Source organism: Betta splendens, chromosome 12, assembly GCF_900634795.4.
Source record: "Betta splendens chromosome 12, fBetSpl5.4, whole genome shotgun sequence".
Lineage (NCBI taxonomy): Eukaryota > Metazoa > Chordata > Actinopteri > Anabantiformes > Osphronemidae > Betta > Betta splendens.
The window spans coordinates 4,150,166-4,169,316 of NC_040892.2; the positions used below are offsets into that span (position 1 = coordinate 4,150,166).

General features: G+C 38.3%; 3 protein-coding genes across 5 annotated transcripts in view; 1 reads left to right on the forward strand and 2 right to left on the reverse strand.

Moving 5' to 3' along the window:
• Positions 1-735: 735 nt before the first annotated feature.
• On the reverse strand, positions 736-7,201 carry slc5a1 (solute carrier family 5 member 1). Of its 2 annotated transcripts, XM_029168962.3 has the most exons (15): positions 7,002-7,201; positions 6,466-6,537; positions 5,097-5,201; positions 4,906-4,965; positions 4,704-4,808; positions 4,510-4,615; positions 3,997-4,077; positions 3,700-3,908; positions 3,305-3,440; positions 3,103-3,210; positions 2,849-2,999; positions 2,594-2,762; positions 1,751-1,966; positions 1,542-1,641; positions 736-1,440 (listed from the first exon to the last, which is right to left on the reverse strand). In XM_029168962.3, exons 1-15 carry the CDS (start codon positions 7,137-7,139, stop codon positions 1,226-1,228), a joined length of 1,971 nt encoding a protein of 656 aa, XP_029024795.1. In that variant the 5' UTR covers positions 7,140-7,201; the 3' UTR covers positions 736-1,225. The 2 variants fall into 2 exon arrangements, with proteins under 2 accessions (XP_029024795.1, XP_029024796.2); XM_029168963.3 differs by lacking the exons at positions 6,466-6,537; positions 7,002-7,201 and adding an exon at positions 5,935-6,120.
• sppl3 (signal peptide peptidase 3) overlaps positions 5,623-19,151 on the forward strand; it is a 57,144-nt gene continuing 43,615 nt past the window's right edge. Inside the window, exon 1 of the mRNA XM_029169006.3 lies at positions 5,623-5,945. Within this exon, the coding sequence (XP_029024839.1) occupies positions 5,944-5,945 (2 nt within the window). The 5' untranslated portion in view covers positions 5,623-5,943. The remainder of the gene's footprint in view (positions 5,946-19,151) is intronic.
• LOC114866860 (sodium/glucose cotransporter 1-like) lies at positions 9,245-17,597 on the reverse strand. Of its 2 annotated transcripts, XM_029169079.3 has the most exons (15): positions 13,970-17,594; positions 13,407-13,478; positions 12,995-13,099; positions 12,754-12,813; positions 12,483-12,587; positions 12,280-12,385; positions 12,057-12,137; positions 11,760-11,968; positions 11,551-11,686; positions 11,353-11,460; positions 11,088-11,238; positions 10,828-10,996; positions 10,372-10,587; positions 10,173-10,272; positions 9,246-10,076 (listed from the first exon to the last, which is right to left on the reverse strand). In XM_029169079.3, the coding sequence occupies exons 1-15, from the start codon at positions 14,105-14,107 to the stop codon at positions 9,862-9,864; spliced, it is 1,971 nt and encodes a 656-aa protein (XP_029024912.1). In that variant the 5' UTR covers positions 14,108-17,594; the 3' UTR covers positions 9,246-9,861. The 2 variants fall into 2 exon arrangements, with proteins under 2 accessions (XP_055369410.1, XP_029024912.1); XM_055513435.1 differs by having other exon boundaries at positions 9,245-10,076; positions 11,353-11,686; positions 13,970-17,597.

The window sequence follows — 19,151 nt, forward strand, 5'->3', positions numbered from 1 at the left end:
GTGTAAGACAAGCTCCCATGTTGACCATTGACTGTGGTTTCACGCAGTTCAGCAGAATCCCTGCCAGACGTATCATTCAGAGATAAGTAATGTGCAGCAGCTGGAGAATTGGTTGGGAAGACAGATAAGATAGCGGACAACAAAGCATGTAAGTCCAAGGCAGCAAACATAAATCATTAAACAGCGGTGCTCACATTCAAGGCTACACTGCTGCTGTTCACTCAGTGTGCATTAATCCCAGTTAGTGATAAGACATAGTAAAAGTGCATTAATGAGAAAAGCTTGGGGTAGAGGTGAGGTCATGCATGATAAATGATATATATTATTTGCTTTAAGAAGAGCAGCCTTTATGAGAATTCTGCAAATCCCAGTAGAAACAACATTTAACCACTAGATGGAAGCAGAGAGAACGAGAGAGAGAGAGAGAGAGAGAGAGAGAGAGAGAGAGAGAGAGAGAGAGAGAGAGAGAGAGCGATTCACAGCCCTTTTCGCCTGGAATGCTTCTTATTCATTAACACCTAAAACAACATACAGTACATGGGGGTGCATAGATTTGGGAAGTGGAAGCGCTCATGGACTTTGAGCACACATAAGAGGAACAAGCTTTACTCGGAATTAGGTAGAAGACCAGAAATTATTAACATCTTTTAACAACTTATCCTCACAATTAGAGTTAAATCAAATTCACGTGGCAAAATCATTTTTTTACTGTATCATTAGTTCTGAGAAAAACAGTTTAAGGCTTAAAGGCTTTTTATTTGTCATTTCAAATTTTACATTTTATACAAAGCTTTACTAGAAGACATTTGTTGGTAAATTCCCTCGAGCAGCATTAGGTCAAGAGGAAGAGCTGTCTTTAGTGGAAGGAAGGTCCAGCATAGGCAAGTTTAAGGTGGACGGCCCTCTGCCTTGACTGGTTGGTATGAGATGAAATAAGTATTTATGGGTCACCTGTAATTCAATACGGCAATAAGAGTTTAGAGTTTGATTTACAGTAAATACTTAAATGAGGCCTGTGCTCAACAACAAAATATTACTTGTAAAGTTGTATTAAAAATATGTGCTGTTAATGAGTTAACAACATACAGTACATACTGGAATAACAAGTTTAAAAGGGGTATTTACATGAAAATGTGGTATTTTACAGAATTTTCTGAACAGGTTATGTGTCATAAATTACATCCATAAAAAATGGCGTCGTGTAAATAGAAAGAGTCAAGTTTCTTTAACCAAAGAAGCCATGAAGGAAAACAGCTACACATAGAAGGATAATGGCATTGGCGTTGACAACGTTCCTCCATAGAGGAACCTCTGAGGTGTCTGTAAGTTTCTTCTGCAGTTCTTCCTCCTCTTCTGGAGTCAGCTTGGGGGCTTTTTTCTGCTCCAGGCCACAGAAACACATCACTGCCTTCTTACAGAAACCAAGCTCCTCCTCAGGTTCTGTGATGGAGAGACAAATGCAGTGAGAATGTTGTCTGTGTATAAATGGGAATGCATCACTTTCTGTTCATAGTGGATTGACAGCCTGCTGATAACAGTACCTTCTATGTCCATAGAATTAGTATTGTCAACCCAGTCATCCTGTTCAAGGTCCACCCGCTCTTCTTCCCGGTTCCTCAAGCTCCAACACAGTCGATAGAGCTACACAGCAAAACACATGGAAATGAATGTTCAATGAATGACAGTGTTTAAATGTTAACATTCAGGTACTGTAAAAATAATGATTGATCCAGTGTAACGGGTCACATACATGTTTGTCATCTATGGGTTTGGTCACGAGAGAAATTCCCACGATGATGAGACAGGAAATAACAAACAAGATGATAGAGAAGTAGAGGTAGTGGACCCCACATATGATGGTGGGACAGTCACTGGGGCTGACACAGCTGCCGGTCCCATAAACAAACTCTGTTATCATCCTGGAAAGGCCGATGCACAAGCCAATAATCATGCCATAAAATGCACCCTGTAAGTAGAATAGTATATTAATAGTACAGTAATTACAGTCACCTAATAAATATAGAAAGTAATAAAAGTTAATGGACCTCTACAGCCAACTGTTATTATGAAAAATGTTACAAATAATTATTACTTAAATATAATGTTAAAGTATCATCATGCAGGAATGGGAGTTTGGAAGATTAGCAATAAAAAGTCTGACAGGCTTGAATGGGATTGGTGACTGTGCTAATCTGCTGATAGTGAGCTGATGATAGAACACATGTGCTAATGTGATGATAAGAACTTCAGGATTCACATTAACACAATTACAGAGGAACTGTATCAGCCAGTGACACAGTGACGGAAGTATTATAGAAAAATGTTATCAATGACTATTTGCTAATAATAAAAGATCTTTATATGTACTACACTGGAACAAATTAAAGTCCACTGGCTTCTCTGGATCAGCATTGTACTGTAGCGTCATTACTGTATGAGTTGTTACCACACTGAGAGCAGGTTCCTACTGTAACTACAGCCAACAGTTCCTAGTCTGTTGCAATAGAATACACGTTTCACTCACAGAACATATTTTCTATTGGTGATAGGAAAATGGCTTAAAATTTATCAGATGTACCAAGAGACAACTTACTGGCTCATTGACGCGTTTGCAGAAGATGGCCAGCATGAAGACAGCTGCAACGGGTGGGGCGAAGTAACTGGTGATAGACTGGATATAGTCGAAGAGCTGACCGCTCTGGGCCGACTGGACCACAGGGATCCACGCTATACTCACACCAATCAGGACCAAGATAAACACCCTACGCACATATGTGGAACATATAACAGTTAACTTAATTTACTTTATCACAAATAACACAAGACTAACTATAAACAAGAGTTCTACCTGCCAGCAATCATGAGTTCCTTCTCACTGGCAGAACGTCTAACTTTAGTGTAGATGTCCATGGTGAAGAGGGTGCTGGCACTGTTGAAGATGGAGGTAAGAGAACTCATCAGAGAGGCCAGCATCACAGACAGCATAAGACCTCGCAGACCTGAAAGAATCATAGATGAAGACCATGATAAGAAAGATGGAGAGAGCAAAACTACTGTAGAACTAGAGTTTGCATTGTCATTTGTCATTCCTCAACCACCCACCATTGGGCATCAGATCCACCACCAGTTTGGGATAAGCGATGTTAGTGCAACCCACACTGGCTCCACAATATGCTTGACATTCGTCTGGGTCCACACAGGCCACCACATCTAAAACAAAAGGACATTGGATCACCAGCATGTTATATTATTCCTGCTTTACATTCAGTTTTGACTCCGAAAACAATGTTCACAACTCACTCACCTGGATAGAGGATCCTGCTGATCATCCCAGGGAAAACCATCAGGAACATGGGCAGCAGCTTTAGGTATCCACACAAGATACAGCCTCCCTTAACATGGGATAAATTCTTGGCTGAGAGACAGCGCTGAACAATCACCTGAATGGAAAAATAAAGACTGATAAAGACATACTACATAATATGGAGTAAAGGGTGGACTACATAAAAGTCTAAACGCAGGCCCAATCAGACCACTTGAGTGGATACTGGCAAAACAGGCAATAATGTCAACATAGGGTGTGTGTGTGTGTGTGTGTGTGTGTGTGTGTGTGTGTGTGTGTGTGTGTTTATGACTATGGATTTCTGCTAGTGCTTTGCAATAACTGACAGTGAGTCATCACATGTACTGAATGCTCACCTGATCAGTGCACCAGTACCAAGCGGCCTGAATGGTGAGTCCGAACACCAGGCCGGGCCACGGCAGGTCTCCTGTTATAGCATTCCTGAAAATATGAAAGGAGTCTGGTCGGGGCTGGTAGCAGCTCTCACTGATGTTGGCTGTCACTGAAGGGACGGCATTCATGTAGCGCTCCTGGAACTGCTCATAGCCCCCCACCTCATGGAACGCTAAGGGCATTTGACCAAGTCATGTTAACTTTTAGTGAATTTCTTTAATAATTGAATGTCACGACTACAATTTAATATGATACATTACCAAAGCCCATGAGGATGAATGATCCGACCAGCATAATGATGGTTTGTAAGGTGTCTGTGTAGATCACTGCAGCCAGTCCACCTGCGATACAAGGTTTACAAGCTATTATTCAAAAACATTGCAACATACTGTAAGTGAACGTAGTAAGAAGATATTACTTTATATGATATACGTATATATTATATGATTCCCACTTGTTTAGAGGTTTCGTATAATGCTGTGTTGTGTAAGACCTTTTTTGTTGCCTTCATAATGCTTTATTATAGATCAGTAACAGAAGGCCATTTCCAGCTTATCATACTCTATGGGTAATTAACCACAATAACACACCACAGATAAACCAGACAGGAGAAGAGAGCGTGTGTCTACACCCCCTGATCACGGAGACTTTACCCTTGGTTGTGACGCCATAGGAGGCAGATAAGCTAAGCTAGCTAGCTTCAGTTTATGAGTAAAATGTTGATCCCAGAGCTGAGTGGAAAAGGGAGGCGACTACATCCTAAGTGGACAGACCTGTGACAGTGTATAGTGCTGTAATCAAAAGGAGTAGGACAACAGCAAGGTAGATGTTCAACCCAAGAGCCTGGTTGATAAAGATGGCACCAGAGAACATGTCCGCCTGAGTGGAGCGAGAGAGAATGTTTTTATCAGCTGTTCAGTTGTTTTACAGTGTTGATGTAGCAAAGAGACACGCATCCGTGACTTACTGAGATCTTGGTGAAAACGTACAGGAAGAGAGACAGCACAGAAAGATAGATGCGAATGCGCTGTCCTCCAAACCTCTTCTTCAGGTACTCTGGCATGGTGACCACCTGAACACAAATGCTTGTGATTAGATTTAAAACGTTTTAGCAAAGATTTATATAATCAGAGTCTGTGTCTTCAGCCTTTCTGTTGTGTTTGGTTTACCCCGGCTTTAATATAGATTGGCACAAAGAGCCATCCCAGAATGACGACCACAATAAGAGCCTGAAACACACCAATAAACAAATAAATTGATGCCACGTTTGTTTTCCACAAACTATAATATTTAGGTCACAGGTTGGAAAAAATTGGGTTAAAAAATAATACATATATACTTATTTGAAACAAATACCCACATTCCATTCAAATCCACCAATGGCTATTCCTGCAGCGGCAGCAGTCCCAGCAATCCCCACAAAGTGGCCACTGCCAATGTTGCTGGCAAAGAGAGACGCTCCAATCTGTAAAGTGCAGTCGTTAAACGTCATCAATCATAACATTTGACAACTAGAAAAAAATACCAGATAATTGGGAAAAAACTTATTTATGAGATGGACTGAAGTCTAGCCCAGACTACTGTTTAGCCATTAGCCAATAGTAAGAGATGCCACTAAATAGTTGTGCTAGTACCTTAGTGATACAATGGTGATCATTTGATTGCGAACAAGCAAAATTAATTTCTTAATTTATTCATTACTGTCCTAATCGGTAGTTTGTTACAAACATTGGGGACTGAAGTGTCACGTCAGTTCTCTGATTTGATTGGCTGAGGGGCGGGCGTAAGCCGAGTCGCCAAGTGCACGAGCGGGAACTACAGTACAGGCTGCGCGTGTAGGGAAAGGGCAATATACTTTAGAAATAAGTTTACTTTTTAAACGTTGCTACAGTAAGTTTCTAGTTTCTAGTGTAACCGTTGTTGTACTCTTATGGGACTTTGGACTACACTGATGTGACAAACCGTGTTTATAAATATTAAGTCTGAATATAAAGACGAAGAAGCCATCGTGGTTGGTTTAGCAGTTAGGCTAACTAGCTCGCTAGCGTGTAGCTCCCTGTTAGCATGATGACCTAGAGACTCGCTGACAGCTCATTGACGGGATCAGACACAATTCACTGTATGCACGAGCTAAGACGTGTAGCTGCAGTAACAGCGGACCGGTACTACACCTGCCCCGGCTGGGTTCGGACACTGACCCTGCTTGTATGTGAGTACTCCAGCCTCTTAGCTACAGTATGTCCGTTAGTATTTGGCCGCCACATTCCCTAGCGTTGACCAGGCGCGTGAGAGCCAGAAAGTAGTTTAGGACTACAGTAGTTAATGTATAGTCTGTCAGAGTGATATGTTGTTTGTTTACCTTTACAGTGACGGCAGTGTAGCATTAGAAAACAGAAACTTAAGAGCTTTGTATTTTAGATTTTAACACCAGTAAATATTTGTTTTAGTAATAACATCTCCGTTAGTTTAGGCGGTTTTAAATTACTATTCTCTTATTAATTTATTAATTATCTTACATGTTTGTGGCTTGTGCTACTGTCTGAGTTATATGGATATTACAGCTGATGGTACATATGAATAGACACTCTGTAAAGCACAAAGTCACACTGCCACTCAATAGCCAACTATTATGAGATCCGTTGTTACACAATGATTTTATTATAAGGCAATATAGTGTGAATGTGTGAAAGAGAGCTTAGGCTCAAGTCACTAAACAATGAGATACCTACCGGCCACCACACCATGCTCCTCCCTGCAAGGAAGAATCCACCAACTGTGGATCGATTGGTGCGAACCATAGCCTGTCACAGGAGACAGGCAAATTTTAGACAATCATGCATTTGTTTAAAACAGTAACACCATATCAACAGTGACTGCATTTATGTTATTGATTGCATTTCATTTGGTGCACTACAGCTGTGATTGTGATCAATAGCGTGAAAGAAAGCAATTGTTATACAGTAGCATAGAACCCAAAAAACACATTAAGGAACAGAATTACTCACATAATCTATGTTAGAATACTGAAAGCATTTGTTACAAAGCATTTGAAATAGGATGAGTCAAATTATGTAATTGCACTTATCGGTTCACTCGTTTACCTCATAGTTATGACAATGTAATTTCATATTTGCCCTAAAAATCTTTTTATTTTATAGTCTACTTCAGATGAATTAAAAAAACAAACAATTGTTTACTCTTCTGGTGAAGAGTTAACAATTTACACCAAAGACTGAACTAAATAGTGAAAGACAAGGCAACTCACCCATACTCCAACAGCCAGGACAACCAGAAAGTACACCACAATAACAGAGATGTCCGCTGCATTGTTAAGGACAACGTTAGATGTGCTGTTTCTTGCATTGCTCCTTATAAAGGAGAATCCAAAGTAATCGCGAGACATTTCTGAAAGTGACCTGAGAACCAGAGTGTTGCTATGGCTCTTCACTTTGACTGAAGCACCTGCAAAGACACTTTATGTACCTTTGGCCGTACAAGCAGGTGGAGGTGTGCTCGTGTGAGAGAGGAGGGTACAAGAGGGTCAGACAGTGAGAACCAGAGAATGTGTTACTGTAATCAATTTCCAAATATTCAGTTGGTTGAAAGTGTATCTATATATTTAAACACTTTTGGAGAGTGAGTGTGTTTGTGAGTGTGAGATTTAACAAGTTTAATTGTGCAGCCTGTTAGCCAATATGTTTGTTAATCATCAATCCACATCAACACATCAAGGAAAAAAATTCCAGATTCTAACACAGTTTCCTGTAAGAACTATCCTCGTCATCATTAATCTACTGGAATTATTCGTATTTTTGTGGAAGAAGCGCTTAGATGTTTTATGTATGTGTTACATATTCATTCAAAAGTACCTTTCTGTTTCCTTGTAGATAAATATTCAAAGTGACAAATTTTTTGAGTGATTTTAAGGTGCAATGTTGTGTCATGTTGATATTGGTAGTTCATATAATGTTCTGTAGTTTTTAAATTGTCCTTGTGACAATGTTTTATCTAATCTAACCCTACAATATAATGCCATAATTTTCTGTTGATTAAATTTCACAGCATGTCAATCATTTATTTAGTCTAAATGTATTAAAGAACAGCTACACAAGGGTTGAGTTTTATAGACAAATATGAGGAACTGGTGACACAAGTGGATTTTTTAACCCATCTGTGGAAATAAGGTGAATTTGTCTTCCATTATTTCAGGATAGGTTACAGAACAAATATAAAAAATGGTATAATTAAAAGCAGCCACAAAATGTTTTTAGTTCATCTAAGTTAATAAATATGAATACAGTTGATGTATACTATATTAGATATAAATAAGCAATACTGTATTTTTTCTAGATCTACTCTAGTGTGATGAAAAATTATCATCAACCACTAGGTGTCTCTGCTTCATAGTAAAAATAATTACCATAATGACCATAATTCACCTTATTAAAACTATGTTCTTTTTTTGAAATATATTTTATTCATGCAATTGTGTTGAAAGCTAATAACAAGTGACAGTAATCTTGAAATTTGCAAATTTGTTGTTCTAAAGGTATTTCCCCGTGCATTAAATGATGGGCAAACAGAGCTGTTTTTGAGTTTCCTGTGTTCAACACAGCTCTGGCTCTTGGCATAGCCAGTACAGGCATTTGCACCACATGCTGGGGGCCATGTTTTCTTTTAAATAAAATTTAACACAGTTAAAGAAACCCTTAGGGTTGGTTCGGAAAGATTTAGAGATACTATTTATCTGCCTACTGTTGTAACCACATGGTCTTGTCATGCAAGCATTTGCCTCAACCTTCCACCAGAGGGCTCAAGACCCCCTGGGGCACATTGAGTTGCTTTGAAGCAAAGTGCTCTGCCAGTCAGGATCCTCAGCAACAGTACTTTAGCTTTACTGTTCTTACTGACCTTAAGTTGAAGTGTTTTCACCAATGTTACCTGAATTTGATGTTTATAGATATTTTAGTGTATGACTAAAAGCTGCTTATACAGTATGCAATGGGTTTGTATTCTGCAGTACAACAATACACAGTGGATAATAAGTAAATTATTGATGTAGAGTATTTATAGAAAAACTTTGACTGCCAACTGAAGTCTTCCAGGGTTTTACCATTTTATGATAAATTGTTTTTTATACAAAGAATCCTGTTTTTCTCATAGTGAATTAATAAAGCTCCCTTTCACAGCTGTGATTTTTATCAACAGATTGACTATGTTATCTCCCGTATAGTAGTTAAATTGTGGAGAAGGATGTGGCGGAGTTCACTCGCAGGGCATGAGCTTTAATGACAAGGCTATTTCTGGGCATGTTTCCATGTTCTGTAACAGACAGACATTGTAACTATAAGTCATGACTAAGGCTGAGGGGTTTTCACCCTGGGATCTGTGAATGTCTTGTATAGTTCTGAAAGGATGCTTCAGGGTCATCAAGCAGACGTTTGAACGCAGTCCCGTGTCAGTTGTTAGAGGAGAGGCTCCCGATGCCTTTTCTCTTCATAACACTAAGATAAGCGGAAATGCTCTAGTTGTGTCATGGATTTTATAAAGAACTTAATGTCATTCCTCATGGCTGGACAAGGTGCATCATCAGCATCCAGATTGTACTGTGGCTATGATGAATGAATTCTGCTGGATGAAACCAAGTTTCTCTGTCACATCTTTGCCACAGTCTGTAATTGGTTCTTCCTCAATTACTAGGTGTTACACTGTAAGCCTTTATTACATTTTACAGTTATTGCATAATAAGTTTCTTACAGATAGTATTTTTTACACACATTACTTTTGACACCTATGGGTTTGTGATTGTTTTATCAAGTTCACATGAACCATGACTTGGTTTTATTATCATACACATTGATAATAAATGACCACTACTACAAGTAACTAGGGCACACTGTTCACATGGAGACAAGCATGAGTCTGGAGGAGTTTTGCTTAATTTTTTTGTGTTGTCTTACACTCAAGTTAAAAAAAGTAGGTACACAACATAGGATAATCTACAGCATACAGAAAAAGCTTTTATACCAATATGTACCAATGTATACCAACATCTTTCGAATGTACTGTAAAACATTCATGTAGTATCACTAAAAACTGCTATGGTGTCAATGACTTAAGAGTCTCTAACCAAAGAAGCCATGAAAGAAAACAGCTACACATAGAAGGATAATGGCATTGGCATTGACAACGTTCCTCCATAGAGGAACCTCTGAGGTGTCTGTAAGTTTCTTCTGCAGTTCTTCCTCCTCTTCTGGAGTCAGCTTGGGGGCTTTTTTCTGCTCCAGGCCACAGAAACACATCACTGCCTTCTTACAGAAACCAGGCTCCTCCTCAGGTTCTGTGATGGAGAGACAAATGCAGTGAGAATGTTGTCTGTGTATAAATGGGAATGCATCACTTTCTGTTCTCATTGTATTGACAGCCTGCTGATTACCTTCTATGTGCATAGAATTAGTATTGTCAACCCAGTCATCCTGTTCAAGGTCCACCCGCTCTTCTTCCCGGTTCCTCAAGCTCCAACACAGTCGATGGAGCTACAAAACAAACACTAGGAACTGAATGATGTATGACACTGTTTAAGTGCTAACACTCAGTATTGATTGATCCAGTGTAACAATGGACAGGTCACCTACATGTTTGTCATCTATGGGTTTGGTCATGAGAGAAATTCCAACGATGATGAGAGAGGAAATGGTGAACAAGATGATAGAGAAGTAGAGGTAGTGGACCCCACATATGATGGTGGGACAGTCACTTGGGCTGACACAGCTGCCGGTCCCATAAACAAACTCTGTTATCATCCTGGAAAGGCCGATGCACAAGCCAACAATGAGGCCATAAAATGCACCCTGAGGAAAAAAAAGTAGTAGATGTTTGTTTTGTGTTAAAACAATTACATTCACTTAATACAATATTGGTATAAAGTATAGGTATTTTAAAGTTAAATTAGAAAAGTTCCATAATACTATATATATATATATTCTATAATAGTACATTCAAAGAGATTAGAATATATACAGCAATGTTACTATTGATATAGCTATTTTGCAAACAAATGTGTTTGTATCATAATTTAAGATGCAACCTACAGACTCATTGATGCGTTTGCAGAAAACAGCAAGTATGAAGACCGCTGCAACAGGTGGCGCAAGGTAGCTGGTTATAGACTGGGTGTAGTCAAACAGGTGACCACTCTGGCCTGACTGCACCATAGGGATCCACGCTATACTCACACCAATCAGGACCAAGATAAACACTCTAAGATAAGCACATTTGTGGAACATATAACAGTTAACCTTATTTACTTCTTCACAAACAACACAAGACTAACTATAAACAAGAGTTCTACCTGCCAGCAATCATGAGTTCCTTCTCACTGGCAGAACGTCTAACTTTAGTGTAGATGTCCATGGTGAAGAGGGTGCTGGCACTGTTGAAGATGGAGGTAAGAGAACTCATCAGAGAGGCCAGCATCACAGACAGCATAAGACCTCGCAGACCTGAAAGAATCATAGATGAAGACCATGATAAGAAAGATGGAGAGAAAAAAACACTGTAGAACTACAGTTTGCATTGCCATTTAAAACAGTGAACAGTGTTCTTCAACCACCCACCATTTGGCAACAGATTCACCACCAATCTGGGATAAGCAATGTTAGTGCAACCCACACTGGTTCCACAATGTTTTTGACATTCGTCTGGGTCCACACAGGCCACCACATCTAAAACAAAAGGACATTTGTTGACCAGCATGTTAACTATTATTTCTGCTGTGTGCTTGACATATAAAACACTGTTTACAACCTGTTTACCTGGATAGAGGATCCTGCTGATCATCCCAGGGAAAACCATCAGGAACATGGGCAGCAGCTTTAGGTATCCACACAAGATACAGCCTCCCTTAACATGGGATAAATTCTTGGCTGAGAGACAGCGCTGGACAATCACCTGAATGAGGATGGATTTTCACTATTAATTTGCAATAACTGACAGTGAGTCATCATATGTACTGGATGCTCACCTGATCAGTGCACCAGTACCAAGCGGCCTGAATGGTGATTCCAAACACCAGGCCGGGCCACGGCAGGTCTCCTGTTATAGCATTCCTGAAAATATGAAAGGAGTCTGGTCGGGGCTGGTAGCAGCTCTCACTGATGTTGGCTGTCACTGAAGGGACGGCATTCATGTAGCGCTCCTGGAACTGCTCATAGCCCCCCACCTCATGGAAGGCTAAGGGCATTTGAACAAGTCTTGTTAACTTTTAGTGAATTTCTTTAACAATTGAATGTCACGACTACAATTTAATATGATACATTACCAAAGCCCATGAGGATGAATGATCCGACCAGCATAATGATGGTTTGTAAAGTGTCTGTGTAGATCACTGCAGCCAGTCCACCTGCGATACAAGGTTTTGTGTAAAGCTGTTATTTAAATCCTTTTTTCTGATGCCTTCATAGAGCTGAGGTTGGGTGTGAGTAGTTTCTTAGAGAGTTTGTTTCTACATTTGACATCTGACATTTGAATTCAAGTAGGCAGACCTGTGACAGTGTATAGTGCTGTAATCAAAAGGAGTAGGACAACAGCAAGGTAGATGTTCAACCCAAGAGCCTGGTTGATAAAGATGGCACCCGATAATATGTCCGCCTGAGTGGAGAGGGAGAAAGAATATGTCTATTTTTTATCAGCTGTTCAGTTGTTTCACAGTGTTGATGTAGCAAAGAGACACGCATCAGTGACTTACTGAGATCTTGGTAAAAACATACAGGAAAAGAGACAGCACAGAAAGATAGATGCGAATGCGCTGTCCTCCAAACCTCTTCTTCAGGTACTCTGGCATAGTGACCACCTGAACATATCCAAGAATATTTGTGTCCTACAGTCCTACTGAGGTCAATTGTTAAAAAATACATTTTAATGAAAATCCAAATGCTTGTGATTAAATTTTAACATTTTAGCAAAGATATATTTAAGTATAGTCTGCGTCTTCAGCCATTCTGTTGTGTTCAGTTTACCCCGGCTTTAATGTAGATTGGCACAAAGAGCCATCCCAGAATGATGACCACAATAAGAGCCTGAAACACACCAATAAATAATAATTCTGTTTCCTTCTATTTTAGGCAGTGTGGAAATTATGTAAGAATCATTAACAACTCATGTGACAAAGACACATTATCATATTTATGTCACAGGTTAGAAACAATTTTGTGGAAAAATAATGCATGTATTATTGGCCCATTAGAAAAGATTACCCACATTCCATTCAAATCCACCAATAGCTATTCCTGCAGCGGCAGCAGTTCCAGCAATTCCTACAAAGTGGACACTGCCAATGTTGCTGGCAAAGAGAGACGCTCCAATCTGTAAAGTGGAGTCATACAAGAGGACTCATGTATCAGTGATGTGCATGATGCAAGTCCAGCATCATAAAAAAAGTTTTTTTTACAAATCATTATAAGTGGTTGAAAAAAGGACAGATTTACGAGGTGTCGAAGATTCTAGCTAACTTAATTTCTATAACCTATTAGATGATTAACACACCAAAGAGGTTTTTATTGTGATGCATATTTTCATACGACCACTTAACACATAATAAAATACAGTATGTATGTAAAATGTTGTGAGCTCTAAAATGAAAACAGCCTGGATCTAACAACGAGACACCCACCGGCCACCACACCATACTCCTTCCAGCAAGGAAGAAGCCACCAACTGTGGAACGATTGGTGCGAACCATAGCCTGTAACAAGATTTTAGACAATCACTAAAATCCTTTGTTGAGAAGTGTAAAAGTCAGTATTTTGACAGTCACTGCATTTTTGCACAATTTAATTTGATGCACAGAAGCTGTGAACTTGATCAGCCATGTTCTTTTCTTTTTCTGTAGTCCCCAGCATTTCCGGCTCTTCCTTTATCTCCATAGTTACTTCAACATCAAGTAAGATGTGAACTATAACTCTACTTAAGTACTTACTTACCTGTGAACTTATTGATCAAGGTAAATGATCTAAACACAGTTCAATGCACACAGAAGTAGTTCACTTAGTTATATTTAATTCACTTCAGAGTGCAGACACTGTGGTTAAAAGCTTTCCATCACCATCCTCCTAATAAAATCCTCACATTCCCACAATTAAAACACATATATTTTACTATATGGCTCAAAAGATTTGAATAGACTAGAACAGTACTACTACTAAAACTGGTTACCTAAAATACAACGCTACTCACCCATACGCCAACAGCCAGGACAACCACAAAGTACACCACAATAACAGAGATGTCCGCTGCATTGTTAAGGACAATGTTAGATGGGCTGTTTGTTGCATCAGTCCTTGTAAAGGAGAATCCAAAGTAATCACGAGACATTTCTGAAAGTGACCTGAGAACCAGTGTGTTGCTATGGTTCTTCACTTTGACTGAAGCACCTGCAAAGAGACTTATGTACCTTTGGCCGTACAAGTAGGTGGAGGTGTGTTCATGTGAGTGTGTGTGAGGAGGGAGCTACAGTCAGACAGGGTTAATCAGAGAGTATGTTTGTACTTAGCTTCCAAATATTCAGTTTGGTTGAAAGTGTACTGTATCTGGACATGTGAATACAGACTTTATTGTAAATAATCTTGTTTGTGAGATATAATGTTTTCAATTTGTCAGCAAACGGCATTAATCATCAACACACACAAAACACATCATGAAAAGAAATACAATGTGTTAAAATATAGAGTAATTGTCTAGCTGAGTTCAAATCAGTGACATTCAATTCATAAATGTCAAATATTAGTGCAATAACAGTTACAAGCCAATTTCCTGTAATTAAGAACATAATTATCATTATTTCTTTTCTGTAAAATAATTAACAGTGTAATACTGTAACTTTAGTAACCTTAGGAAAAATAGCAACTTTTTACTTTCAATAGAATTTTTGTTACAATGGTCATACACGTGAAATTTGCCTAGTAATAAATGATGTTATCTACTCGTACAATAATATGTCGTAATTTTCTGTTGATTTCATTATACAACATATCAATCATTTATCCCAGGATAATAAAGAAAAGCTGGACAAGACTTAATTTGTATACACACAATGGTTTGCATTACAGTATTTTGACTGGCAAACATAAAACCTGGTATAACTAAAGGGCCATTATAAAGTATTGTATTTTGGTGAGTTTTAAAAAATAATGCAACTGAATAAATGCCTTATGAGCTCAAACCAAACTACATTGTTGTAGATCCAGTGTAAACCACCAGGTGTCTCTGCTACATGGTGAAATTACTCAACCATGAGCCAAGGGGCCATCAGTGCTTACAGATATGGTCACAAATATCAAATGGTTTAAATGCATCTTTTTGAAAAGAAAAACGTATTAAAGCTCAAACGTAGTCCACTCTCATGGGTTTTAAAGTATGACAAAGAAATTTCAGTGGAATAGACACTGTATAAACATTTTGCATATCAAAGCAAGCAAAAAATAAGCCACCGGTATATTGAACAACATGCAGTATTCACATGTCAGATAAAGAAAACAACAGCTCATAAAACTGAGCCAAGACAAAACCATCTGCAAAAATCTTTTTTTTTCCTTTTTGATCCCAGTCTTCTGTTATATTTCATACATTTAGGGGTAAATGTAAGATGAATGTTCATTTTATATTTTGATCTCCCTAGTGCAAAGCACGAATAAATAATTTTGAAATAATTTTTTGGTACTGTCAGTCTCTGTTTTTCTAGATTTGTTTTTGCCCATTAAATTGTAGGTATATGATTGTATCCATTACCTGTGTTGTTGTCCAAAGGCATTGTTGACATTATTTTTTTAAATTAGTATGTGGTATGTTATGTCAGAACACAACATTATGCCTGGCGTGCAGAGGAATAGAAGTTAGACACAATAAGATGAGAGAGATAGAGGCTTGCATTGTTACAATACAAAATCATCAATGGGGACAGTCAGTATCCACTTCAATGATAATAAATTGCTAGAATGAGGCCAGTGCATCATGGGGAACAGGCACAATCATACCCACTGATTTAAAGCCTGGTTTTTAACCCAAGGAAGAGACTTTGGCCTTGTCTGACTGCTCTACCAAGTTTGCATCTACAGTATGTTCACCAAGACTAAACCGGGGTTTGTTAGTCTTTAGGATGCTGCAGCGCTGATCACATTTCAGGGCAGCAAAACAAGCACTTCTAATCCATGCAAGAGAGTGATCTTTTGTAGGAGTGTATTTCCCATGTATAGTGCTCAACATTATAGGATGGAACATACTTGTCTTGGTTGTCTTTGCCAAACAGAGCAGTGATTGAGTGTCCTGTGGTCAACACAAACAAAACTGTGTCTGTATGATTCAGAATAATGTCAGATGGAGTGTATCAGTAAAATATACCCTCAGGCTTGGTCTTGAAAAACATACAGATGGTATTTATCTTGTGACTGTATAACCAATGTTTACTTGATCAGACCTTGCTTTGTCCATGTTGAAAAAGTGGAACGGTTCTATTTTTCTTTGGACTTGTTCATATTTTTCTTGTCCAGGCTCTGTTTCCTCTTGTTATAAACAAACCCTTTCGTTTCTGTCATGCAAACAGCCAAGCTTACCTCCTGCTAGAGGACTCAGGATTAATCTTTTAGTCAAAGCTAAGCCCATCTATGACTCTCAGGGCTCAGGTGTCTTTGGACCATGTAGTAGTCCATCACCTATGTATCCATCCTGTAACAATTGCTGTGGGCTGATGGTGAATCAGCTAGAAAAATATTTGTCCAATTACCACAGACTGCCAGTTCCTTGTTCCTTAATTCATGTCTAAGTGTTTTGGATCTGACAAGGAAAATCCAAACTCGTAAAATTCACGTGCCTGAAAATGTTACAGTAAGTTATGTATTAAGAATTGTGTATTTTATACACAGTGAGTTAATAACACTCTCCTTCTCAGCTGTAAACGTTGAACGTTAAAGATGCATTATCTCCCATATGGCAGATAATTTAAGAAGGATGTGGTAGAGTTCACTTGTAGGCCAAGAGTTGTAATGACAACAATATCTCTGGGCATGATTCCATGTTCTGTAACAGACAGGCATTGTATTCACAAGTTATGACAAAGGCTTTTACCCAGGGATCTGTGGATGTCTTGGTTCTAGACATGGGTGAAGAGAACCCCTCAGGGAGTTTACTAAAATTGGACACAAGGTGTCCTTAGGGGTCCAAAGCTGCTTGGGGCTTTATTTACAGTAGCAGAAGTTTAACATAAATAATTGTATCTTCATTACAAATGTTTTCACCTGTCCATCATATCATTTGCTAAATTACTAGATTGAAGCTACATTTTAGCATAATTAATTTTATCTATATGCAGTGAGAAGTCAGAGCCTCAATGATTTTTTGACTTTTTAGATTTGGCACAAAGTAAGATATTTAAGAACTGTTACATGAACATCCAGCCACAAGGTGGCACAGGAGTATGGCATTTTGACAGAAGGTTGAAGAAACTGAAGCAGTATAAAGACATAAGACAGTTCAAAGACTGTATTTAAATATTGTTTTAGACAGGACTTTTTGCCTTTTGCAGTAATGTGTAATGGCATACTGTGAAGGTATATAAAGTAAAAAATAGTCTGGAAGAGTTTGTAGAGAAGTTTAAGTGAGGAAAATTCACCCCTGTAACTGGACCTTCCAGATACAATATGTGTATTTGTACTACAATCCTTAAAACATTGTTGATTCTCAGTTGATTTCCATTTAAGTTGCATATTCCATGTTTATTTTTACAGTGAACATCTGTGAACATATCTAAGGGAAAAAACAAAGATGAATTGAAATGCTAAAAAGTTTATATTGCAAATTTATAATGCATAAAAAGCTAAAACAAATATATTTTTAAATTAGTGGAATAGGATAAGTCAAGGCTATAATGATCAAACAGGTTAGATCATGTTTGTTAGGAACACTGGGGACATTTTTAGACTGGTGTAATAAAGTATGGCAGAGCAGAGTTCCTAGTATTTGGAAACCATTAAGCCTATTAATTATAGGTGGATTGCTCCTCTGAAATCATATCTGTGATCCTTGTGAAGTAATGGAACATATGACAACGACTTGTAGGGGCTGAAAATGAGTCTTTTAAGTGAGGTCATGAAATCGAGGCTCACCATGGAAATGAAGATAAATAGAGGATATATTTAGAAATGGTTGCAGCTGCGTTGTACATGTTAAGGAAATTTGGGATAGCATGACGTAAAATAACTCAGATATTATATTTATCTTGGAATACCAAAAAAGCTCCCCATTCTATATTATGATTGTAAATGTGAAGTTTACATCTATGAACCAGAAGGGACTCCAGATACCTACAATTCAAACATTTTGCTTGCTAGTTGTGTTTTTACAGTTGAACAGTACATTACCTTCAAAAGCATTAAACCACAGCTGGACGTAAACAATGTTTTCATTTTATCATTTTACTTCTTAGTAATGAGTCTTTTTTTAAAGTGAAACTGACCACATTCTTCAACATTTAGGTCAACTGAGCTAAACTGGTTGGAGATCTGTAGACGCCATGATTTCCCAAACTGAGCGGTGTGTTGTTTATGCTGTATATCACTGTGCCAAGATAGAGCTTTTTAAAAGCAGAGAATAGACTAAAAGCACAGGCAGTGAGGCTGAGGTGACACAGAATGGCCTGAGGAAGTCACCCATGTATTCACCGCTAAAATATAACAAATTAAGAAGCTTTGCATCTTGAGTTAACTGCCAAACAAAAGTTACACTACCCTGAAACCAAAACTGCTAGTCACAGCTCACCACCAAAACAATATGAATGCTAAAGAATGGGCCCATATCAAACTTAGATGAGTATCACTTTACAAAGATGCTGATAATTTCTATTATCGGTATACTTATCAGGTAGTCTCTATGATCTACCTTTCAACTGAGACATCACAGTTAATGAAATAAGCAGTTAACTGCTCAATGAAATATAACTAAATATAAAACATATAAATTTATAATAAAGATACTGAACATCTACTCACATATTTATCGTATTAATACTAATAATACATGCACATATATTATGCTTGTTTTTTGTGAGTCAGTACAACCACAGTCTGTACCATGGTTTGCCCGTCAGTGTGACAGTCAATATTCCTGTCTAGACCAGTCCCAAACTGCTGTTCTCATGTTTCTTGGAGGCTGTCAGACATACAGTAGTGGTGCTACCAGTGATTATGTTCAACTTTATTCAACTGTCAATTTGTGTGTGTATTCTTTGACTCAACTTTTATATTAGTTTTGTTGTGGTTTATGTTTGTGATCTTCAGTGGGAGAAATATGCTGCTGTCAGAAGACATTTAGCAATTAGTCTTAGGGATCTTTGTTAAGAACACCTGTTGGAACACCACTTGGTACAAAG

Coding starts and splice junctions, on each gene's coding strand:
- slc5a1 (XM_029168962.3), bottom strand. CDS start 7,139: ATGTCTCGCGATTACTTTGGATTCTCCTTTATAAGGAGCAATGCAAGA. Junction 4,966..5,096: donor TTGGTGGATTTGAATGGAAT/GTGGGTATTTGT, acceptor GGTGTGTTTCAG/GCTCTTATTGTGGTCGTCAT. Junction 4,809..4,905: donor CAATCTATATTAAAGCCGGG/GTAAACCAAACA, acceptor ATTTGTGTTCAG/GTGGTCACCATGCCAGAGTA.
- LOC114866860 (XM_055513435.1), bottom strand. CDS start 14,107: ATGTCTCGTGATTACTTTGGATTCTCCTTTACAAGGACTGATGCAACA. Junction 12,138..12,279: donor AGCACTATACACTGTCACAG/GTCTGCCTACTT, acceptor CTTGTATCGCAG/GTGGACTGGCTGCAGTGATC. Junction 10,273..10,371: donor AACCCATAGATGACAAACAT/GTAGGTGACCTG, acceptor TTTGTTTTGTAG/CTCCATCGACTGTGTTGGAG.